Below are 25,012 nucleotides of genomic sequence, written 5' to 3' on the forward strand. Positions count from 1 at the left end.
GCAGCAGAACGTAAAATCAATGTTGGGCCTATGTTGAGTACTTGTATAGATGTTCTGTAGACTACACAACCAAAAGCCACTGTAGGGCCTTCGTTGGCAGGTTATCACCAATCACTGTTGGGAAAATAAAACAAAATATTTGTTGGGCCTATGTTGGGTATTTGTACTTATGTGTTGTAGGCTACACAACCAAAAACACTTAAAGGGCCTTCGTTGGCAGATTGTTGAATTTCACTGTTGGCAGCAGAACGTAAAATCAATGTTGGGTCTATGTTGAGTATTTGTATAGATGTCCTGTAGGCTACACAACAAAAAGCCGCAGTAGGGCCTTCGTTGGCAGGTTATCACCAATCACAGTTGGGAAAATAAAATAAAATATATGTTGGGCCTATGTTGGGTATTTGTACAGATGTCCTGTAGGCTACACAACCAAAAGCCACAGTAGGGCCTTCGTTGGCCTGTTGTCACCAATCACTGTTGGAAAACTATAACAAAATATATGTTGGGCCTATGTTGGGTATTTGTACAGATGTCCTGTAGGCTAGACAACCAAAAGCCACAGTAGGGCCTTCGTTGGCAGGTTATCACCAATCACAGTTGGGAAAATAAAACAAAATATATGTTGGGCCTATGTTGGGTATTTGTACATATGTGTTGTAGGCTACACAACAGAAAGCCACAGTAGGGCCTTCGTTGACTGGTTGTCACCAATCACTGTTGGAAAACTATAACAAAATATATGTTGGGCCTATGTTGGGTATTTGTACAGATGTCCTGTAGGCTACACAACCAAAAGCCACAGTAGGGCCTTCGTTGGCAGGTTATCACCAATCACTGTTGGGAAAATAATACAAAATATATGTTGGGCCTATGTTGGGTATTTGTACATATGTATTGTAGGCTACACAACCAAAAAGACTTAAAGGGCCTTCGTTGGCAGATTGTTGAATTTCACTGTTGGCAGCAGAACGTAAAATCAATGTTGGGCCTATGTTGAGTACTTGTATAGATGTTCTGTAGACTACACAACCAAAAGCCACTGTAGGGCCTTCGTTGGCAGGTTATCACCAATCACTGTTGGGAAAATAAAACAAAATATTTGTTGGGCCTATGTTGGGTATTTGTACATATGTGTTGTAGGCTACACAACCAAAAACACTTAAAAGGCCTTCGTTGGCAGATTGTTGAATTTCACTGTTGGCAGCAGAACGTAAAATCAATGTTGGGCCTATGTTGAGTATTTGTACAGATGTCCTGTAGGCTACACAACCAAAAGCCACAGTAGGGCCTTCGTTGGCCTGTTGTCACCAATCACTGTTGGAAAACTATAACAAAATATATGTTGGGCCTATGTTGGGTATTTGTACAGATGTCCTGTAGGCTAGACAACCAAAAGCCACAGTAGGGCCTTCGTTGGCAGGTTATCACCAATCACAGTTGGGAAAATAAAACAAAATATATGTTGGGCCTATGTTGGGTATTTGTACATATGTGTTGTAGGCTACACAACAGAAAGCCACAGTAGGGCCTTCGTTGGCCGGTTGTCACCAATCACTGTTGGAAAACTATAACAAAATATATGTTGGGCCTACGTTGGGTATTTGTACAGATGTCCTGTAGGCTACACAACCAAAAGCCACAGTAGGGCCTTCGTTGGCAGGTTATCACCAATCACTGTTGGGAAAATAATACAAAATATATGTTGGGCCTATGTTGGGTATTTGTACATATGTGTTGTAGGCTACACAACCAAAAAGACTTAAAGGGCCTTCGTTGGCAGATTGTTGAATTTCACTGTTGGCAGCAGAACGTAAAATCAATGTTGGGCCTATGTTGAGTACTTGTATAGATGTTCTGTAGACTACACAACCAAAAGCCACTGTAGGGCCTTCGTTGGCAGGTTATCACCAATCACTGTTGGGAAAATAAAACAAAATATTTGTTGGGCCTATGTTGGGTATTTGTACATATGTGTTGTAGGCTACACAACCAAAAACACTTAAAGGGCCTTCGTTGGCAGATTGTTGAATTTCACTGTTGGCAGCAGAACGTAAAATCAATGTTGGGTCTATGTTGAGTATTTGTATAGATGTTCTGTAGGCTACACAACAAAAAGCCGCAGTAGGGCCTTCGTTGGCATTTTACTGTTGGCGGCGGAACGTAAAATTTATGTTGGGCCATTGTTGGCTCTTCGTTCGGAATTTTAGTGTAGGAATTTACGATTGGCTTTTTGTAGGCCCTTTGTTGGGATTTTCTCACACCATTCCCCGACAGTTTACCAACCGTTGGCAATCGTTGGCCAACGGAGTGTGCTACTAGGGATATGATATTCTGTTGTGCAGTGAAGACGAAGAGAAACACAAACAACTATTGCACGACGTACTCGAGCGCCTAAACAAGTACGGCGTAAGTCGTAACACTAAACGTCGAAAAATGCGAGTTTGCGAAGACAGCAACCAACTTTCTGGGCTAAAAAGTTTCAACTCAAGGCATCAAACCTACTGCAGATCGAATCAAGTTATATAATATCTAATTATCCGAAACCGAAGATAATACTCGAATTGAGAAGATTTCTCGGCATAATTAATTTCTACAGAGACTGTTTACCGCAACAAGCCGAGCGACAGAGACAACTAAACACGTATCTGCACAATGCATATGAGACTAAGCTCCTAGTGCGAGCTAGAATTGAGTTTAATCATAGATTAAGTATTATAGTATAGATGTAGTCTTAGCCCGTCATCGCGTGGCCATTTTGTGCTTATTTTCATACAAGTAGTGTGCGTTTATTTTCTTGAATATTTCTATTTGTCGATTATTTCGAAGCACTTTATGATACAGGAAAGAAAGTCAATTAGTTCACGATATCGATTAACTATAGTTCAAGTGATGAGAATCCGTAAACACACGTAAAAAGCTATGCAATTTTTATAGCCAAATTATTAATTGATGTGACATTTGTAGCACTATATAAACTTATAAATTATCTTTTTAGCTTACAAAAATACCGATTGAAAAGCCCAAAAAACGTTATTCAAAACTTACGTATTTAATGTTAGATCCACGTGTTTGAGGCATTCTTTGACTATTCTTATGGTTTATTATTTAGCGGAACCACAAAACTTAACAATATATAGCAATAAATGTTCACTAAAAACCTTTATTAACACTTTTATTACATGAAATATGCCGACCGACTCCTTTATTATGTCCTAGTAAGTAGAACATAACATTACACGCTTTTGACGCTTATACACCGATATAAGGCTCTCTCCAGTCTATAGTAGGTACCTCAATGAGTTTAATAATGTCTGTAAAAAATCTCTTTTGATCTTTATATGTACATTGCGGACCAAGAATGCAAGAGTCAAACTGAACCTTAACTTCTTCGATTAATATTTTCTATTGATTTATAATTAAGTACTGTTCTATTCTATATTCTATTGTCTTAAGCGAGAACAACCCTGTGGCCGACGCTCTTTCCCACATAGAAGAGATCGACGTGCCGTCGAACCTCGACCACAAATAGCGAGCGACCAGCAGTACGACGAAGAACTAAAAAAGCTAAGACAGCAAACTAATCTCAAGTTCGAAACCTGCGAGTATTTATCATCATCGCCTCTTCCTTACCTGCCGCCTGCGCACAGTGCCGTAAACAGTCTTTTTTGCGCCCTGTGCGAGCTTCTACAACTGCGCCATTGCTTTTTTAGATATTATATTACCCAAAGCAATGTATAGGTCTATTTTACTGTTGGAATCGTGCTCTAGGGGCGCAGCGGGAACTATTATCGGGAGCAAACCGAAAAAATAATACTTACTTCTGTCTGGTTTGGCCATTCTTGCGCCCCCCAGAGTCTACGCCCTGTGCCTGGGCACCCGTGGCACCGCCCTATTTACGGCACTGCCTGCGCATCGACACGAAGCTTTTAAATCGCAACACAATCGAAAACTATTTACATCGAAGTACTTTTGGCCCTCGATGAATAAAGATGTAACTACGTGGAGTAGAAGCTGCATCGATTGTCAACGAGCGAAAATTCAAAAACACACAGTCATGCCACTAGCGAGTTTCCCGCCGTCGCAACGCTTCGAACACCTACATATCGACACTCCGACTAGGTCCGACCAGGACCTCTCCGAACATCGCAAGACTACCGTTACATAGTAATGATGATCGACAGATTTACAAAGTGGCCGGAAGCCGTTTCGGTGTACAAAATTACAGCGGAGTCCGGCGCAAAAGCTCTCTACGAAGCGTGGATATCGAGATTCGGCTGCCCCCTACGAATATCTACAGATCAAGGTAGACAGTTCGAATCCTCTCTATTTAACGAGTTAATGAAGAAACTGGGAATAAAACGCATCCACACTACCGCATTTAATCCGCAAGCAAATGGAAATATCGAGCGCTGGCATCGCACTCTAAGGCCCATATAAATAGTCAGTACTCAAGACGCATCTCGGTCTCAAGACACGGTTCAGGGGGGTGAGCCAAAATCTTTTCGTTTTCGCCTCGTTATAGAATCGCCGATTAAAATGTATGGAATTGACATAAGCGTTCGTTAATATGACGTTGACGTTCGACTCGTCTAATGTCAATTCCATACATTTTGATCGGCGATTCTATAACGATGCGAAAACGAAAAAGTTTCGGCTAAATGGCCAGGTTCTGTGATTGGTTGGCTGTCAAATTTTGGACCAATCACAGAGCCGAATCGCGTCTTGAGACCGGGTCGCATCTTAAGTACTGACTATTTATACGGGTCTAAAAGCCGCGCTAGTAGCACGTGGCGCTGCCATGCGGTGGAGCGAGGAACTACCGACAGTACTACCAGGACTCCGCACCGCTCAGCACGGAGACAGCAACACCAGTCCCGCACTGCTCACCTATGGCGCACCGCTACGAGTACCTGCAGACTTCTTCGTGCCGTCGCGGCGTCGAAGCCGAAAATTCAAGAAGCTGACTACGTGCGTTACCTCACCGAAACCATGGCAACGCTATCTCTGGCACAGAACACTGTGCGAACGTCGTGTCGACCCTTCGTACACTAAAACTTACAAAAGTGTACGATGTGTTCGTGAGAAACGACACCGTCCGGCCGCCGCTCACGCCGCTCTACGACGTACCCTATCCGGTACTACAACGAAACGACAAGTACTACTGCAAGCCTCTCCACAGCCTGAAAATGGACCCGAGTACTTGTTTATCGAAGCCACTCTTGCAAGTACTAAAACACTTCTACTCGTAGGTGTTTTGTTGGAGAATAGGTGTTTTTTTTAAAAAACCCAATTAATTTTGAAACTAACACAGGTACTTGAGAGTTGAGACTTTTCTGGGTCCCAGTGAACAAATCGAGACGCATCCCATGGCTGTTGAAGGGTGGGGACGCGGACTGGGTTAAAGCCCGTCACAGACTTAGCTATAATATATTATATTAATATACCGTACTATAATATATATTTTAGTAGCTACCAGAAATATATATTATAGCTGAGTGTGCGGTCACGCGAAAATTAGTATAGAAAATATATAGTAATTTGCCTAGCTATAAAATATTAATATTAGCCCCGTCAACAATGTAGTTGTAGAATGCGTGAGCGGGAACCTAAGCAATTTCTACAGGAACTTATTCAGGGTGGCTAAGGACAAAACATACTAAAAGTCCTGACGTCTATGAGGTGAGCCGGAGGGAGGGGAGGACGACAAAGGTCTAAATTTTTGGTTTTTCATCAATAACTATAAAACTATGCGTTATAGCAAAAAATATTCTATGACGACATTAAAGCTTATTGAATTCTCTATAATAATTTATAGAGAATTTAATAAGATTTAATATTAATACTAATAATAATAATTTAATAATAATAAATTATTTTCTTCGAAAAGAAAAGAAAAGAATTTATTATTATTAAAGCTCGAAGAACAGACGATCGCTGGAGTAAACTTACTCTAGAATGGAGACCAAGGCTGGGAAATCGGGGTGTAGGTCGACCTCCAACTAGGTGGGACGACGATCTCCGCTTAGTTGCAGGCCCATGTTGGATGCGAGTAGCAGGAGATCGGTCATCTTGGCGTTCATTGAGAGAGGCCTATGTCCAGCAGTGGACGACTATAGGCTGATATGATGAATTCTTTATTTGCACACACAAAAGAAAAGAGAAAAGCACATAAAAGAGCAAAAAAACAAAAGAAATAACAACAAAAAAGGTATAAAAAATTTTACAAAATTTTGCAAAAAGGCGGTCTTACTGCTTTAAGCAGTTTCTTCCAGACAACTGAAAACAAAATATTATATTAAAAATATAATGACATAAAAATATAAATATTAAATATACATATTATATTACATACATTATTAATAAGTAATAATAGTTTTTTATTATATGTAGCTAATAAGTTACTAACATACGGTAATAGAATAAATGAAATAAACTTTACACAGATATAATAAGACAAAAAAAAAGTATAAATAAAAGAACCTACACACCAACGGTTTCATATAGAGAGGTCTAAGTGATATTGTTTTACACGTTTTTTGAATATATTTATAGATTCGGGTTTTTTAATGAAATCGGGTAGGGAGTTCCAAAGTCGAATAGCGGTGATGGCGAAGGAAGAATCATAGAATGAAGTTTTATGAGATGGAAAAGCAAGAGTAAGTTTGTTAGCAGAGCGAAGAATAGGGTTGTTATGACCGAGGAAATTGAATTTTACTTTTAGATAGTCAGGAGTTGAAGGATTAAAGAGGATATTATATAGTAAATGCAGGACGTGAGAATTTCGTCGCATTTTTATCGGAAGCCACTTCAGCTGAGACCTTACAGAGACAGATTTAATGTCGTCACAGAATCTAACGATTCTATACAGTTTTTCCAAATTCTCATCCGTTTTCGAACTACACGCTCAGGAAAAGTGAAAATTAAGAAAAGCTTTATTTTTAAATATTCCTTTCTATTTCTGTTTGAATAATAGGATTATAGCTTCTGTGCTTCGTCGTCCTCCCCTCCCTCCGGCTCACCTCCTAGACGTCAGGACTTTTAGTATGTTTTGTCCCTAATCACCCTGAATAAGTTCCAGCAGAAATCGCTTAGATACCCTCTTAGATACCCTCTTTTGAGTCATTCGTTAACCGGACTATATTATATATTCTGATAAAATCCCCCAAGGTCCTTTACAAAATATTAGAAAAGTCAAAAAGGCAACTTTTCCTAAGGGCTCCCAAACAAATTTTATATGGGGCCCTTTAGGCACGCTACGCTTCTGCCCAAGTATAGAAACAGTAATTTTTAAGTCAAAAACTAGGACAACCTTTGAAACAAAGCGGGGCGACAAAGTAAAATGGTAAAAATTATAATGACGGAATACTGATGGCGGACTGATTCGTGTAACCTACGTCGCGTTTCCGAAATAAAGCAAAGAGAAAGCAAATAAACAATGAAGGTGAATTTTATATTGTCATACAAGTTACAACTATTGTAATATAAATATTAAATAAGTTATTGCTACGGGTACACATTACAGTATATTGTTTTTTTTTTACAAGCAATAATAGGCTACGCCAGGTAGCTGCTAATAGTTAATAATCATTGTGTTTTTAACATATTATTTTAAAAATACTCGATGACTAGAGCCATGAGTTTGGAGGAATGTGTGTCCTGCTCGACGCCGGGGAAGCGGAAGCCGCGGTCGGCGAGGTCGGCGTACGAGATCTCGTGCAGCAGCTGGAAGCCGGCGCGCGCCGCCACCGCCTGCGACGCCGCTGCCGTGAACACCGTCGCCGTCACGCGCACGCCCAGCGCCTTGCAAAGCGGAATTCTGCGACGTGGGAGACGTGAGTTACCTACTGGTAATATTGTCATTGTCATGGAACTTATTTAACTAATATTAGGGCCTGTATTCACTTTGATTAGTGCAAGTGCAGGTGATTACTAATCAGGAGGAGCCAGTGTGGACTGTTTGTAGACAGCGACAGATTAGTGCAAGTTCTTTATTTTCTCCTAAGACCTAATCTGCACTCGATCTAATCAAAGTGAATACAGGCCCTAATATTAGTTAAATAAGTTCCATGACAATGACTAACTCATTTTATGGTTCAAATAAGTTAGTAAAAACCCAAAAATTAAAACAAACTGTATTAGTTAAAATAATGTTCGAGCACATGGAAGAAATCAACAACAAATAAAAAATAAAAGAAGCGTACTAAAGTAAACTTTTGTGGGGTGTCTCGGTTGCCGCCTCTCTGCGAATGCGGTACACGGGCTGCGCGCAGCCGTACTCCGGCCCGTCGCGGTGGAGGAGGCCGCCGCAGGCGCGGTCTGCAGCGGGCGCGAGGCCGCAGCGCGCCGCGCGCCACGCACCCTCCTCCCCGTACACCCGCACGTCCAGCGCGCCCGCCGCCAGCACGCCGCTGCGCAACATCCGCTCGATCACCGTGCACGACCTCGGCCCCACCTCGTTCCCCCACACCCTCAGAATTTGCACGTAGTACGGTTTCTTTATGGTCGTCAGAACGTCCAGGACCCCGTCGTCCGTCATTCGATTGTCGCCGACGTCGAGGGCGCGGACCTTCGAGAAGGGGAGGGCGAGGCTGAGCGCCCGCGCCCCCGGGTAGCGAATCCCGTTGCCGGCCACGTTCAGTACGCGCAGCGGCGGGCCGGCCCCCAGGTAGTCGGCCAGCAGCTCGGCGCCGCGGTCGCCGATGCCGTTGGAGGCCAGGTCCAGCAGCAGCAGCGCGCCGTTGTGCCGCAGCCCGCGCACCACGGCCTCCACGTCGGGGCCGGATAGCGCATTCTTTCTCAGGTGAAGCTCCGTCAGCGTGACGTTCCGCTGCAGGAGCAGCTCCACGTGGTACGCCAGCCATTTCGTCTCCGGGGGGTAGCGCCCACTCGCGGGCAGGATCCGACTGAGGTCGAGCGCTCGCAGCGAGGCGTCGCGGCCGCCGTCGGTGCGTAGCGCGGCCGATATCGCTGCCACCGCCGCGAGCGTCAGGCTGGTGTCGCCGACGTCGAGCGCCGTAACGGTGTCGTTAGCCGCGAGAAAACGCGCCAGCCGCTCCCCCGCGTCGCGGCCGAGCTCGTTGCCGGCCAGCCGCAGGTGCTTCAGCCCTATGGTTTCGGCGTATTTCACGAGGTGCCCGAGGGAGGCCCCCGTCAGCTCGTTGTTAGCGACGTCGAGGTGCGTCACGGAGCAGGCGGGCAGAGCGAGCAGATGCTCGAGTAGCGCGAGGAAGCCGGCGTCGGTGATGACGTTGAAGCTGAGGTCGAGGTGCGTGACGCGGCGCGCGCTGCCGCGGATGTGGAAGCAGACGACGGGGACGTCGGCGTCAGCCAGGCGCGCGCCGTACCGCTGCTGCATGTCGCGGCCGTGAAGCGGCAGGCGCGCCGTGCCGTTTGCGCGCCGCACCGCCAGCAGGCCCAGCCGGATGTCGTTGAACTCCGTGACCGACAGCGACGTGTCCGCGAAGCGAGTCCGCCGCCGCGCGAATATACCTCCCTTACTCGTACCCGTGGTCTCCGTCATATTTTATGCTAAACCATTTCGACAAAAGGAAATTTCCCAAAATATGTGCCGACAGTTGGCAGAAAACGTTTGACATAAGAATTTTGAAAACTAAACTTCAATTGGATGTTTTTGAGCTCGGTCACACATACGACAGCATATATTAAGTCTATGGTCACACAAAGACATCATAATATTATATTCAGTAGCTTTAATATTGTGCGCTTTTATAATTCTGGTTGTCACGTTATCGTGGACACCGGCTTCCACGACAAACGTTGGGTACGTTAAATGCCCTTTTAATTTTACGCACCGCGGTTTGCTTTTATAAAATTCTGGACGTGATGGAAATATCGAAATATCGTGCGGTAAAACGATAACACAGAAAAGTAAAATGCTTGAAGGCGTTTTAACGTGCCACGTTATCGTAGCGTCCATAACGCTACGATAACGTGGCACACTAAACTTCCCTCTAAAACCGCCCGATATTTTTGCTATGTAGTGCATACTGCATAGCTACAGCCTACAAGAATTAATTAATGTGTGAGTTAGACCACGTGCTCGCACATCCTCGCCCGGGCCACTACCTGTCAACAACAACAAAACCATCGTCGCTAGATAGTATGAACTATGAAATAAAAAAACCAGCCAAGTGCGTATCGGGCCATACGCAATGTCAGTTACGTTCAAAGGAAATTGAACGAAAAGCTATTTAAAGGTGCTCCCGGGATCATCGCGAGCATTCACTTGTAATGTATATGTAACATCGTAGATTCGTTTTCTAGCATTACATTACACATGTAATGTAACATTAAAGTTTCGAGTTTGAGCATTACATTATAATACTATCTCCCTGACTGACGAGCATTCGCGTGTTATGTAACATTAGACCGTGAGCATTCCATAGCTGGTTGATGTTACAAGTTGTATCAAGATATAACACATTGTATCATTATAAGGTGCGCATTGTAATGCTTGGTTTTGTATCATTACAAGGTGCACATTGCAATGCTCGACTCCGTAACGTTACATGGTTACATTACAAGCAAATGCTACCGGTGAGGGAGCACCTTTTCACTTCTCCGAATACACTTTATTCGTAGGCAATGTGTGCTTTTATAATTTTGGACGTATCAGTAATATCGTGGACGTCCACGGTAAAACGATAACATAAGGAAGTAAAATCTCGGAACAGGAAAATTCTAAGAGTAAAATGTAAGTATGGAATGTATGAAAACGCTTTTAAATTTCCGTCGACGATAACTTTTTAACGTGCACGTTAGAGGACATCACGACGTCTACACTCTTCTGAACCGCACAAAACGTCCGCGGTGCGTAAAATCAAAAGGGCATTTAAAGTACCCAACGTTTTATTGTGGAAGTCGGAGTCCACGATAACGTGACGTCCGGAATTATAAAAGCGCACATTGTCTACGAATAAATGATAAAGTCGTTAAAATTTAAAAGTGATGATCCGGTGTGATCGGAATCCAATAATCGCGCAGGCATCCGCCGCAATGTGTACCGGGCACCGGCGGAATTCAATAGCGAGCTCGTCGCCGCCGCGCCGGCCGCCGCGCGCCGGCCGCGGTGGGAATTCTTGTTATTTGTCATTAGCGCCCGCTCCCCCACCCCACCCCCCCTCCCTCCTCGACCGTCATTTAATATCTCCCCAATATCTCTATTTTAGGACCCGAGATTTCTTCGTGATAACTGAAAATTCATGGAAAAACATTCACATAAAGTACAAAAGGAATTTTAATCAATATGCATTTAAAGAAATGGAAAGGCAACGACATAAAGAAATAACCAAAAAATTGTTTTTCTACGTTTCGAAAATAACACATCACAAACATAAACTGCAATTTATTATTGGGTTTTTAAAAGTCATGTCGAGTACTCATTAAGTAGCCGGTGAACACAGGTGTAGTTAACGTAAAGCTCCTGTCAGGGGTAATATACATCTGAATGCACCGTTGCCGATAGGTGGTGACTGGTGCAGGGTGCTCACCTGGCCAGCAGCATCTCCTTGCCGATGCCCGCTCCTCGCCAGCGCGGCGCCACTACCAGCCCGTACGCGGTGAGGTACTGCTCCACGCCGAACCGCGAGAAGATGTCCACACCGCGACCCACCAGGTCTACGGCACCGAACAGCTGAGCCCAGATGGGATCGTCCGTCTGACAATACGAGAACACTGGAGCTTTTATCGGGTATATAAACACAACAAGAACTTTTTGGATTCTAAACATGGAGGAGGAATAACATGCTTTAACCTTGTAGTCACAAATTCAGTCATTATTTTGTCCTCTTTTTGTTTTTTTTTAAACGTAACTATAGCGCTTCCTATCGTCGTATCATGTCTCCTAAATACTTCTAATATGTCCCACACGATACCTGGAAGGGCTCGTCCTTGTCCGTCTTGGAGGCGACGGTGAGGACGTTGACGGCGATGATCTCCGTGGCGTCGTCCCGGTCCTCCACGCACACCAGCGACACGCGGTCCCGCAGCGCGCCCCGCCACAGCGCCTCCAGCTCCCGCATCGCACCCGGGTGCTTCTGGATCTCTGTACCATCATTAATAGAGTAGCCATATGACGCGCAGTGGGCGATGAACAACGATTACCATATAGTATATACATTTGGTAAAACTTGGGGATTCCGTGGAAGGAAAGTTATGTCCGACAGTTATGTAAAAGGAGGTCCCAAGCCAAATAGGTGAAAAGGATAATTAATGTTGAAACTTAGACAGACTTTTGGCACAGTTCAAAATCTGCCCAACGTTAATATCTTCCTTAAGCTACTCCGTCGAATCGCATTTTTTGAGTCATTACTGGTTTCAAATCCAACAAGTAGAAAAAATAAAATAGTGTGCGTGGGGTGTACTGACCGATGTACTTGCAGGGCGGCTCGTCGGCGGTGAAGTGCGTGGCGAGCAGCCGCACCGCGTCCTCCAGCTGCGACTCCGTGACGTCCTGCACGCGCAGCGCCGACCCGCGCGCGCTGAACCGCTGCCACACCGTCGGCAGCGCCAGCGACTCCGGACGTTGGAACACCATCTGATGGTCAGATATTGTTTATGTGGCAGACGCAGCTTGTACACTGTTAACTGTAGGAAGAGAGGTGAACCTAGAGATGGGCATCTCTCGCTCATCGTGTACAATGTACTTAAAGTGTTTGATGATGAGAAGGGATATGCAGAAAACTATCGATACTTTAAGTATTTAAGTCATCATTAACTCGGCGCCTAGACTAGTTGTACTTTATAAATGCAGACTAGTTGCAGGCCCTCACTATATATATCGTGTTACGTGTATCCATTAAACATTTAGTTTAGCCTAATCATAAAACTGTTGGTCGTATAAGCTAGCAGGAAGTGATAAAATGATTACCGTAATGAATGAAATATCTGTCAGCTAGGCGGCTGAGGGCGGCTAGGGCGGCTAGGGCGGCGGACCGGCGGGCTCGGGGTGACGGCACGGAGTACGGCCTCGCTGTGTTTTCCACTGGGGTGATCTCGCCCCGGGGGCTGAGACACACCGGGTGCTTTGGGCTACATTAGGCACTTTTAAATGTTACATTGTAATTTCATTATTTGCACACACATAATAGAAGCTACCTTAAACAAAGTACGCGCATTATTACAAAAACAGCAAGGTAAACTATAGCTTTTATGGATTTCTGTTTAATTCTTCAGAACCACATCCTGTGTCTACAAGTTAATAGTAAGAATGTGTGCTTTCAGTGGGTTCAGAATAGTCGTAACAGGGAAGCGCATATTGCGCAATCTTCACGTGCGAGTTGCGACGCGTAATTTTGATTGAGATGGCGTCAGTGTCTACTAAAGCTCTATATTTTTAGAATACTACGAAATACTTATTTGGAAAATAGCAGTCACGCTCCACGGACCTTTATCTTCATCGTGACGTCTATCAATGATCTGCAAAAATTCAGGAAAAATATCAGAAAATAACTCCAAGGTCAATTTAAAATACGCATACAGTAACCAAAAGCTTTGCTTTAAAAAAATATATAAAATCAGCTGAAAGTTAAATAAAACAGTGAGAAGTGAGTTTTATTTTGTTTCGACTGACTGTCAATTAACTTAGCAAAATAGCAACTAGCAAAATATAAAGACGAGATGTGCTCGGTGTACCCGCAGCTCAACCCAGAAACCTTCATAAGCTAATCTTATCTACTAAACGGTATTTAAACCCGTCTCATACCGGACGATCCGATATGTGGTATCTCCTCGTTTACACACCACGACTTCTACGTTCGTCGCCCAAAGTAAGATGCTACAAGTATGTAGTCTGATGACTTTTAAGTATCGAACCATACACACGAGAATTAACAAAACGAGTGTAGTCAGGTCGGCCTGCGGTCAGTCCGACCGAAACGATCGGCCTCCTTGTATATAGGGAGCCGACTTTCAAATAAGAAAACAAAACATGTGGCACGTGTCTGCTGAGTACTGTTGAGTGTTGGTGCTAAAATAAAAAGTGTTTGCTATTGATAACATGTTACATGCGTACTATTTAGCTACTACGTAGTGGCGCGTAAATTCTGTTGTTTTTCCCAGTCCGTCTGTCCGTCGTAAACAGGTATTAATTATTATTATTATTATCAATAGCTGTGTTATGTGTACAATGGTGCTTCTTTGTCTGTCGATGTGATCAGCCACGCGCGCGTCTGTCAGGTAAAGTCACCAGCTATTGACACTTATGAAATATTTGTACTTGCGAAGAAATAAGGTGTTACCCCTAGGACTTCAGAGAATAATTTAATCAATTTTAATCATGCCTCTGGATGATGCCACAGATTATCTAGTGAGATATTCAAGGCTCGTGTGCTTATAGTATTCTCATAGATGGGCTGCTTCTGTCACTATCTAAATTATTTCTACTATATTTAATGAATTCGCTGCAAACTCTTCATAAAAACTGCAAACATAAAACTGCAAACTTAACATAAAAATCGATTAAATCATTTCTTTGAATACTATCATTTCACAAAGGTAAAAGACATTTCCATTAGTAATACGTGAGATCTGTTGTTTACATTTATATGAAACTGATTGTGAACAAAGTGCGGCAACAAGCGCATCGTTTACCTGTGTACGTAGTTGGCGGCGTGCCAGCTGGTGGCCGCGGCCCAGCGCTGGATCCCCCACACCGCACACGGCCGCAGTACGACGCGCGCCGCCATCACGCACTGTGGACTTACGACAAATATAACCTTAAAGCAGATTAATATAGTAGAGATTATTATATAGTGTTTGCTAAAAGAGCACAGCATAGAAGATAGAATTCAGAGCCGCGGAGTTGAAGAGGAAATAGAGCTTAGTGCAGTGGCCAGTGCTCACGTGGAACTCAAACAAAGAGGTATGTTGTTTGTTAGTAAACAATGGGCTGAAATTATGACATTGTAGTGACTTTCATAACATTATGTCCTACTGTATATATTGTAATTGTTATTATTCGATACAACATTTTGATGACAGACGAACCTTCGCCCAGCGATGTGTAATGTGTCAGACAGTTGGCAGGGCCCCGCTCGCTCACAGTCACAAGGCAATGCCGGGCCCCGCGGCCCCGATCAAAACAAATCAATCATTCACAAAAATGTTTGCATGCAAACTTCAGAAGGTTTAATAAAGGGTAGACAATATACGACAATGTATTGTTACTTCAATTAAAATAATGCACTAGCTAGCTATCCGTGCTACGACGTATCACGTTAGTAAGTTTTTCATAATAAACCTTAGGTAGGTAGATTGTAAATACGTTCCTATATATAATATATTAGGTATGTCTTCTTATTAATAAAAATTATATACTCTTCGCTTGCGATTATCCTTGTTGCTGTCTTTGTCTGCAAAGCGGGTTTTACTGTAAAACTTTGACAAACACACAAACACAGCAAAACCAAGCGTGGAAAAAAATCCTAACTATGCGATAAGTAATATTAAGAATTTATAGGACGTGTATTGTTAACAAATTGTACTGGAGACAGCTGCTGTTGTGCACTGATATAAACGCAGTAGATTTAAGTTCTAAGGAAGCCAACCGTGGCAGTACCAAAAACGGAATCAATAGACTAAGCAAGTAAGCAGTCATCCACTCTTAACGTTCTTGTAATGTCGTAGAACGTATATCCCAGGATAACGATGTCGTGGGATGCTACAAGTATGAATGTTTCCTACCGACCCTGGAAAAAAGTAATCTTTAAAACCTGTGCCTTGTCGAAACTTCCGTCCAAAAGCGCTAATGACTCCTTTGTTCGAGGAGACATTGAGATCAAAAAGCACATAAGCGTCAAATAAATTAAACTGTTTTTGTTTTTATGAAAGTCGAGCGCTATTTCCTTTCATGAAAACAAAAACGGCGCGCACAAAGGGAAATCTCAACCCAAATAAATAAGTGGGGTGAAGGGCGGCGGGGGCGAGGGGGGGAGGGGGGCGGGCGGGCGTTCCCCGCGCTATTCTGGGAGCCATCTTGTTGTGCGCCGGCGCACGCCACAATTTATTACCCGCCGATTCAAAACACAAAACATCCACTCCAAAATTAAACTATGTTTATTATCGAATGCACTACCGCTGCCGATACCGAATGGAATTAGTTTTACTGGTGACGTAGACATACATACATGAATAGAAATAACTAAAGCAGTCAGCAACAAGTTTGTCCGAATATTACGTTATGAGCGTCGAGACTTCCGCGGGGTAAAGAGGAACAGTTAACAACTAGGTACTCTTTAGGGGGTTGCAGCACCTGCATTACACATTATTTTGAGATTCCCTAACCTCCAGTTTAAGCCCACTGAATGTAGCCTACAGTAGCAATGTTTTGATTTATGCTGCACGGCCTGCACCATAACTGACCATAACAAATTGTTTTTCGTTAACTTGTATTTTGGTTGTCGTTTAGGGAGATCGCAGACGACAGAATTTTTGTGCGATCGAGTCGCCCATACAGTCGGCATGGCGCGGCCAAGCCTGGCCAAGACTGTATGGGCGCCGCAGACTCGATAGCACAAAAAGTCTGTCGTCTGCGATCTCCCTTAGTTATTCAAAATAAATAAATAAGTAAAATACCTTTTTATTCAAAATGGGTATCATGAAACACTTTTTGAAAGTCGAACGAAAAAACTACGTTGCCTACCACCGGTAGATACCTGTATTAAGTTCATTCGCATTGATACAGTAACAGCCGAGTTGTCGAACAAAATGTTGACTATACCGTACGATAGTTACCGTGTCGGACTGCTGATGATGGTGGCATTCGGCAGTGACACTTGGCAGGTCCCCGCGTGGGCCGCGGATGCCAGACACTAGACAGCGAGGAGTTATGAGATTGTTGCTTCCTGATTGCTGATGGACGGGAGAAAATTATTGTTTCGACAGCGTATACTAGCAACTAGCAAATAAATTATATAAAAAATATGTTTAAGGGTCTGTTTCACCACTTTCTGATAAAGTGCCTAATAGGCTATTCACAACTTTTTTGACAGATTCTCCATACTTGATCTGTCAAGTTAATTGGTGGATAGTATTATCAGAAAGTAGTGAAACAGGCCTTCAATATAATATCATAAACGTATAAAAAAATATCAAACAAAAAAAATCATTAATCTCAAATGCAAGATCGGTCTACGTCGTAGGCGGTGGGTCTACGAGCCTACGCGGCCCTCTACGACACACCGCGCCGTGGAGGCCCGCGCGTAGACCCGCTCTACGCCGTAGCAGTCATTCCAAAAAGTGAATCAAGTCGAACTTAACTATTTTTTAGGGTTCCGTAGTCAAATGGTAAAAACGGGACCCGTACCCAAAGAGTAAAAACGGGACCCAATTACTAAGACTTAGTCTGTCCGTCTGTCTGCTTCAGGCTGTATCTCGAGAACGATGATAGGTTAGGATAGGAGCGTTGAAATTTTCACAGATTTTGTATTTCTGTTGCCGCTATAGCAACAAATACTAAAAACAAAATGCATCAAAAAATGTATCTCATACAATAAACGTGATTTATTTGCCTTTTTTTGCTTTATATCAATAATGGCTACACCTAGGCACATGTAGGCACATAAAATATTCACAAAATACTTAATAGTACTTGTACTTTATTAATCGATATTCAATAATAAAAAAACAACATTTAAGGGAAACTCCCATACAATAAATACAAATTTTTGATTATTTTCTCTCTTAAATGGTACGGAACCCTTCGTGCGCGAGTTCGACTCGCACTTGGCCGATTTTTTAATTGTAACATGAGAAGTTATAAAATTGTGTGCTATGCGACTTTAATCACGTAAACACAAAACACATAACGTCTGTGTGTCTGTGCTCTGTTACCGGCGCGGAGTAAACAGTGCACTTTGTTTTTTTTTTGTAGAGAATAATAATAATGATTATCAATTAAGTAAACTCACATTGTAGCGCTAACCGAGGCTAAACGTTATTAAATCATGTCGAATACCTGAATGTAACTGATAGTTTTCGAAACACATTTTGCTAAATCTGTATTCTGTATAGGATTTGCTGCTCCGTTACATTATGTATGATAAGCATGTTCGTCTTGACGATATTATTATGTGCCGTGTGCATAAACACACTACATTAAAAAAAATCCGTCCGTTAATATACGGTACCCTATTAGGACCGTCCATCCGTCCATCCGTATGTTCGCACTTCGGTATCGATACTACTTCGCTGCGCGCGGCTAACGACCAAGTGATAGCGCGATGTAGGACTACAGCAGCGCCATCTATTTGTGAAACTGCTAAATGGTAGATTTATAAGTTTTTAAATCCTAATTGTTCGGAAGGTTTTACTCAAGTTTCACTCTACCCGTTTCACTTAACACAAAATAAATACTAGTAGCATGAAAACAGTATTTAAATGCGAGTTCGTGTTTAGCAATTAGCGGAGAGAGTTATTAAACATTATATTACGAGCTGACGACGAGGAGTTTGCGAACAAACACTGTGACACGAGAATTTTATATGTAAGAAGAAGATGAGACAAATATTATAATATATGACAATTGGCAATATTATGAATTATTATACGAAGATTTGCATACTTTGGAAACGTCTCTAAGGCCAGGACTAAAAAGTAAAAGCGACATACCTAGCTGTCTTTAAGATGTACGGGCACAGAAATTATCTAGACATGCGGGAGCCTGTCGAGCCAAGTTAAATTTCTGTACTCTATTCATACGGATAAAAATACAGATTCAAAAAAAAAATCTCTATAGGAGACAAAACTGTTTCAAGACCGCAATATTAGTGAGCGCTATCCGCTTGGAAGTAGCAACGTTAGGTGTACACTGTACCTGCAGTACATGCCCGTGCGCAGGTGTAGACGCGTGGCCGACACGCACTTGGCCGCACCGCATGTCCATGAACTTCAGCGGCCGAGCGACGTTGGCCGGCGGCCGGCGCGGCGTAAGCGGGGCCGGTAGATATATTTGGCGCTAATATACGCGTGTTTTGACGTTAGCGGCCATGCTGATTGCTGACCCAAGCCTCATGATCCTGGTGCGCAAGAATTAAAATACGAAGTACCATTTCCTGTAGGCATATTTATATCATTTCTACGACGCGATATTTCGAAGACTTTGATTTTACCCTGTTCGGATTCTAATAAATCTAAACGTAAGCAACAGAACACTAAAGAACTAATTTTAATGGTACCAAAATAAAATTACACTGATTAATACCGTTTAAAAAGTTTTGTACGTACATTATTTTCATCGAATTTCATTTTAAGTTAAGATTTAATAGAACCGAACAGAGTGGCAAAGGGGAATGGGTTACGGGATACGCGTTGATAGGCACATAGGCACACATGCGGCGCTGTCGCGGTTGGCGCTCCGCCATCTTTGTCTCCGGTGTGTAATGTGTTGCAAACTGCAGTGCCGGGTCACGGGATTGTTGCACTCACCACAATGATTGTCAACAGACAACACACGTGATCTGTACTCGCGCCGCGCGCCGGCCGATCACCTCGATATAAGTCGACCATCAATACTATCTGTACCTGTACCTAACCCATACCTAAATTGTCACATTTGTGTAGGATATACATATAGACGTATTGTGGCGATTATAGAACGGTTACGGCGACAAAACCTTGCCATCACCCGCGGGAACATTGCTGCAAGTGACTGCAACTCACGTTATAGCCTTAAGCCTATGATAATAATATAATTATATACTCTACATCTTGACTTAAAATTCACACTCAAACTCAAACTCTTATTAAGAATTTTTTATTAAGAATACATATTTTTAATTGTTTTCTGAACGTCGGTACCGCTGGTGCTTACCACCGTTTTGTAATTACCAAATTTGCAATTAATAAATTTAGGAGTCTCAAAAACTTAATATTTCATAATATGTATGCAGTGTAGACTAAAGTATAGTATGTTTTATTGGAAGAGTGTGAAGCTCGGAGGATGCCGCAGGAGGTGATAACGGACAAGTCCCTGCAGCGAGAGCTGGCCGACTCCATCATCCGCATGGTGCCGCTCGACGACATCCGCATCCTGCTCGCCTGCGGGGCCAAGGTACGCGTGCTGTTGAACCGTCCAATATTAACGACCCCTAATTTCCAAGCAACTGTGTTAGCTTACGAGTATGTCTGTTTGTTACCCGTTCACGCTTAAGCCGTCGAATCGATTTTGATGAAATTTGATATGGAGATATTTTGAGACCCGGAAAAGGACAAAGGATACTTTTTATCCTGGAAACGTGTACGGTTTCCGCGCGATAAAACAAAATTCCTCCTAACGGAGTAGTGAGCATCGACTAGTATTAGCACCAACTAATTCAATGACGAACCGAACTCGAGATAACTCGAGAACTCGTTGATCGGCTTTCGTTTGTGGGAGGACGACAGTGGTCATAACATCATCGTCGGAGCTCATCGTCGGAGTAACAGCTCATGTACGTGTCATCAGGTGAACGAGCCGGTGACGCAGGGGCTGCGGCCGCTGCACTACGCGGTGTGGCAGCGGCACGCGGACGCCACGCGGCTGCTGCTGGTGCGCGGCTGCGACCCCAGCGCGACCGACGACTGCGGCTACAGCGCGCTGCACCTGGCGGCCGAGCGCGGCTTCACGGAGCTGGTGCGCCTGCTGCTGGCCAGCGGCGCCGCCGTCTCCTACCGCCCCGACACCGCCGACGACTTCCCCCGCACCACGCACACCGACGAGCCGCTCAGACTCGCCATACGGAACAAGCACTATGTATGTATAATTGCATACTGCGAGTTGCGACACTCTTTGTGAGGCTGGATGCATGGTTTTAGATACGAAACATAATATGCGCTATATGCACTATGCACCTAAATCGTTTGTACAGCCAGTAACAGCAGTTTTCTGTGGAGTACCATTATGTTTTGCAGCGTTTCGACCTCGAGAGTCAAGAATATTCCAGTATGTTCAGTTCAGTCGTTTTTTAGTTTCATTTACCCTGTGAGACAATAATTACGGGTAGTTATAATTAATACAATATTATTGTTATCTCGAACATTTATTACATAATCCGATCACCATTAATCAAATCAAACATCAAGCATGTCAAAGTCTTGGCGGACATTCACACTCGGAAGCGAATTTTTGAAACAGCAAGTTCAAAAATTCGCTTCCGAGTACCTACTCGTAGACATCACTTGAATAATACAACATAATAGTGTACGATTGTATGTTACTACTTAATAGTTACTACTACTGACTACTTAGCATATTCGGGTCAACCCGCTCAGTCGCCACTCGCCAATCGCTGACGTAGGCGCCGACTGGACCGCAGCCAACTACATCGTTCAGAGTCGTTTTACCTCCGACCGGCTCTTTATGTCGAAGATTTACAATATATTCTCAGAAAACTCACAGGTAATATGACTTTGAACGCTTTGTACGCGCCGGTCCGGGCTGAGATCACTTCTATATACATGTCTATACTGAAGTGGGGTGTCACCTGTGCCGTGTGCGGCGGCGTGCGTCTCACGTGCTCATTTCTTCCATTTGGACAAGCTAGGCGAGCAGTTTGGTGAGCCTCAACAATTCTTGCTTGTACTATCAAAGAAGTTGATTCCTGACGACCTGACGATTCCTAGGCTGCAGATGGCGAACCTAAGTAATTTGGTCCCGTTAAGTCAAACCCATCACACACACACACATCACAGCTAATATTGAATTGACATAAGCCGACCACATGACGTAGGTCCACCTAGGAATCAATTTCCTCGATGGTACCAAGCGTGTCAAGACTCAAGACTGTGTAGCGCGAGCGGCGTAAAAACCCAGACATTCGTAGAAAAAAGCTCGTTGAAACAAAGTGCATATTCCAAAATAAAACCTGGTATTTGCAGGACGGAACTCGTCAAACATATTGTAATATTTCCTACATATAAGTACCTATTCGTTTGCCCCGACGAACCATGACATCGCTCGTTGTAGCACCGAGGTATTTCTAGAACGGGACTCGTCTAAGCACTCTCTGGTATTTTTAGGACGTGGCTCGGCTGCTGCTGGAGCACGGCGCGGACCCCAACAAGCGATATTTCTTCGGGTCGGAGATCAACCTGGTGTCGGAGCCGGAGTACCTGGAGCTGCTGCTGATGTTCGGCGCGCACCCCGACGCGCGCGATCGCGCCGGCCTCACGCCGCTCATGAAGGCCGCAAGACAGAGACAGGTAACCCTTGCTATTCCTGTTCTTTGTGTAGGTCGTGTAAACTTGTGTATCTACCTAGTCTTTGTAGACTGATAGACTAAGGAATGTTGAAAACCTGTTTATATTCTCGAAGCTATTTAATTGAGGTCTTCGAGTTTTGAAACAATCACTACAGTTATTTTCGTAGCACATGAAAATTTAGGGTCTAGAAATGGGCATAGCTTTTTATATAAGCTTTATTATGCGTATGTACATGATATAAACATGCGCATTCCAGGGCATGGAGTCGGTGCTGCTGCTGATCAGCTACGGCGCCGACGTCAACGCGATCACGGACGCCCGCAACGACTACAGAACCGTCATGCACTACGCCGTGCTCAGCGGCAACCCGGACATGGTGAACCTGCTGATCAAGCAGGGCGCGCGCGTCAACTACCCGGGCCCCGGCGTCAACCGGCCCAGCCCACTCGACCTCGCCATACTCAAGGGCGACGTCGAAATGCTCAAGCTGCTGCTGTCCGCCGGTGAGCCCCATTTCACTCCCTAGTCCCTTTACATTCAGCTGATATATCGACGCAATAAAGGCCATATTAATTATTTGTCGTTACACTTTTTATTGCTCCAAAAAATACCTACATTTTAATTAGTTTCCATTGTGTTTATTTTAGGCGCAGACGTTAACGCATTTAGCTCGGTGATCGGCACGCCGCTGCACGTCGCCTGCTCCGACAGCATCACCAACAGACGGGAGATCGTCAGGGTGAGTGATCGCCTGCGGGCAGACATCGAACCCATAGACTGCCATAAAGTAGAGCCGAGTAGTTATTACAGCTAAAAGAGTACCGAACATCGCTAAAGTCTTATAATATGATACGTCCTAACATAATGTATACATCTTGTGACAGGTGCTGCTGGAGAGCGGCGCGGAGCCGAACCTTAAGGTGTACAGCGCGGAGGACGGCGCGCAGCTGCGCCCGCCCCTCGCCGAGTACCTCGCCTCCGACCCCGCGCCCCGCCACCACCTCGTCCGCGCCCTGCTGCGGCACGGCGCCAGGGTGAGCGCTAACAACTAATATTATTACGACTCACGAGGGACTTCCAGACGGAACAGCTAGTACAGCTCCGCGAGGATCTTTTAGCGCATTGTACAAATCGATCTAGCGGCACCAACTGAACGACCGATTTATTGACATGTACGATTGGGGATAAAATAACAACAAACTCCGGCGCGGCGTAAGTCGTAACGTCACCTTAAATTTTCATCCACGTCCGGGCAATCTAAATTCTAGAAGATCCTTAACGCAATGTATTAACGATTTCAGTTCGTCAGATTATTCTAGCTCCTGCAGGCACACCGCACACGCGACAATTCGGTATTTATCACGATTTCATCGCAGGTGATAATGAAGACGCAGTTCCGCGACCCGGATGGGATCCTGAACCACCTGCAGCACGTGACGTCGCCGGAGACGCAGCACGTGTTCGCGCTGCTGCTGGACGCCGCGGAGGCCTTCGACCTGTGCATGATCAAGCGCACGAGCTGCCTCACGCCGGCGCAGCGCCAGGAGCTGGTGCGGCGCGCGCGCGAGCCGCTGTCGCTGCTGGCGCAGGCGCGCGTGCAGCTGCGCCGGCTGCTCGGCACCTCCCTCGTCAGGGTCGCCCCCGACCTCGACATACCCCCCACCCTCCGAAGCTACCTGCTCTTCGAGTATAGTTAAACCGCCTTAACGGTAAATAGAAGTATATTTTTGACTGGTTGCCTTGTGATGCCACACGTAGGGGCATAAAAGTATATTTGCTATAATTTTATAATACACACATTGGCAAAATTACGAGGAACATAGGTAAAAAGGGCCACAACTTGAACTCAAGTGGGTCGGGCTGAGTGAAATCCTTCTTTATAGTTTCTAAGCTAATTTAAGAAATAAAATATTGAACAAAACTGGCAAGTTGATAGGTTATTATAGCAATTATGCCCTAATAAGTGTTTTTCGATGATTGGCGTTGTAAGTGTTCCTGATAAGAATGGCGTTTTAGCGGGGTGCAAGGTATGCTCAGCTTATTTGATTGTTTGGTTTTTGGAAGAACACATTGCTTAGATACAAAATTAGTGATTTCCCAGCATCTGCGACAGCTAGAGTTGTAACCACGATAGAAAAAGGTCACACCTACCGTTCGGTCAGTCAGGCCTTAGGTGTGTCGGCTTCCGTGGTCCATCGTAACTTTCAACGCCACAGAGAGACTCGATCTTACGTTCGGAGACGAGAACAAGGCAGATATCGGGTGACAATGGTTCAGGATGACCATTTTGTAAAGAAACAAACCTTGAGAAATCGACCTCAAACTGCTTTGCAGACAGGAAACCTGTCGGAACAGGTCCGGGATGTACGTGTAAGAAGAAGACTTATATAAGTTAAATTAAACTCAAAAGTGCCTGTAAGGGCACCAAAACTTGAGACTGGACACCGAAGAGCCAGGCTAAGATTTGCGCGTGAACATCAAAATTAGACAACTGAGTGAAATCTTGTGCTGTACAGTGATGGGAGCAAATTCTGTGTACATTTGGTTGACAGGCGATAAAGAATGTGGATAAATCGTAAGGAACGCTATAGGCCATCAAACTTAACGGAAACAGTGGCCTATGATGCAGGCTTCGTAATGGTTTGGAGTGGCATATGATTTGGAACCCGCACGAAGCTGATGATTATTGATGATGGTACTTTGACAGTACAGGGCTATAGCACAGCCATCCCGGAGCTGCATGGTGTGCCTTTTGCACAGTTTTAGGTAGCAACTTCAATTTTATGCGCGTCAATAGAGTAAAAAAATCGGGCAT

At 44.3% G+C, this 25,012-nt stretch overlaps 2 protein-coding genes across 3 annotated transcripts; one reads left to right on the forward strand and one right to left on the reverse strand.

The window, feature by feature from the left end:
• Positions 1-7,431: 7,431 nt before the first annotated feature.
• Positions 7,432-13,109, reverse strand: LOC121726868 (leucine-rich repeat-containing protein 34-like). Of its 2 annotated transcripts, XM_042114498.1 has the most exons (5): positions 12,890-13,109; positions 12,388-12,556; positions 11,895-12,064; positions 11,511-11,677; positions 7,432-7,816 (listed from the first exon to the last, which is right to left on the reverse strand). In XM_042114498.1, the coding sequence occupies exons 2-5, from the start codon at positions 12,554-12,556 to the stop codon at positions 7,609-7,611; spliced, it is 714 nt and encodes a 237-aa protein (XP_041970432.1). In that variant the 5' UTR covers positions 12,890-13,109; the 3' UTR covers positions 7,432-7,608. The 2 variants fall into 2 exon arrangements, with proteins under 2 accessions (XP_041970432.1, XP_041970431.1); XM_042114497.1 differs by lacking the exons at positions 11,511-11,677; positions 11,895-12,064; positions 12,388-12,556; positions 12,890-13,109 and adding an exon at positions 8,202-9,702 and having other exon boundaries at positions 7,680-7,816.
• A 1,574-nt stretch (positions 13,110-14,683) lies between these two features.
• Positions 14,684-23,990, forward strand: LOC121726869 (ankyrin-3-like). Its single transcript, XM_042114500.1, has 8 exons — positions 14,684-14,881; positions 19,940-20,068; positions 20,462-20,749; positions 22,015-22,197; positions 22,454-22,700; positions 22,845-22,936; positions 23,082-23,231; positions 23,574-23,990. The coding sequence occupies exons 2-8, from the start codon at positions 19,958-19,960 to the stop codon at positions 23,892-23,894; spliced, it is 1,392 nt and encodes a 463-aa protein (XP_041970434.1). The 5' UTR covers positions 14,684-14,881; positions 19,940-19,957; the 3' UTR covers positions 23,895-23,990.
• Positions 23,991-25,012: the final 1,022 nt, after the last annotated feature.

This window comes from Aricia agestis, chromosome 5, assembly GCF_905147365.1.
Source record: "Aricia agestis chromosome 5, ilAriAges1.1, whole genome shotgun sequence".
In the NCBI taxonomy this organism is placed as follows: domain Eukaryota; kingdom Metazoa; phylum Arthropoda; class Insecta; order Lepidoptera; family Lycaenidae; genus Aricia; species Aricia agestis.

What these genes read in the sequence shown, in the direction of transcription:
- LOC121726868 (XM_042114497.1), bottom strand. Translation starts at nt 9,520, where the DNA reads ATGACGGAGACCACGGGTACGAGTAAGGGAGGTATATTCGCGCGGCGG.
- LOC121726869 (XM_042114500.1), top strand. Translation starts at nt 19,958, where the DNA reads ATGCCGCAGGAGGTGATAACGGACAAGTCCCTGCAGCGAGAGCTGGCC. An exon ending in AGGCCGCAAGACAGAGACAG is followed by an intron (nt 22,198 to 22,453) that starts GTAACCCTTGCT and finishes TGCGCATTCCAG; the next exon opens with GGCATGGAGTCGGTGCTGCT. An exon ending in CAAGCTGCTGCTGTCCGCCG is followed by an intron (nt 22,701 to 22,844) that starts GTGAGCCCCATT and finishes TGTTTATTTTAG; the next exon opens with GCGCAGACGTTAACGCATTT.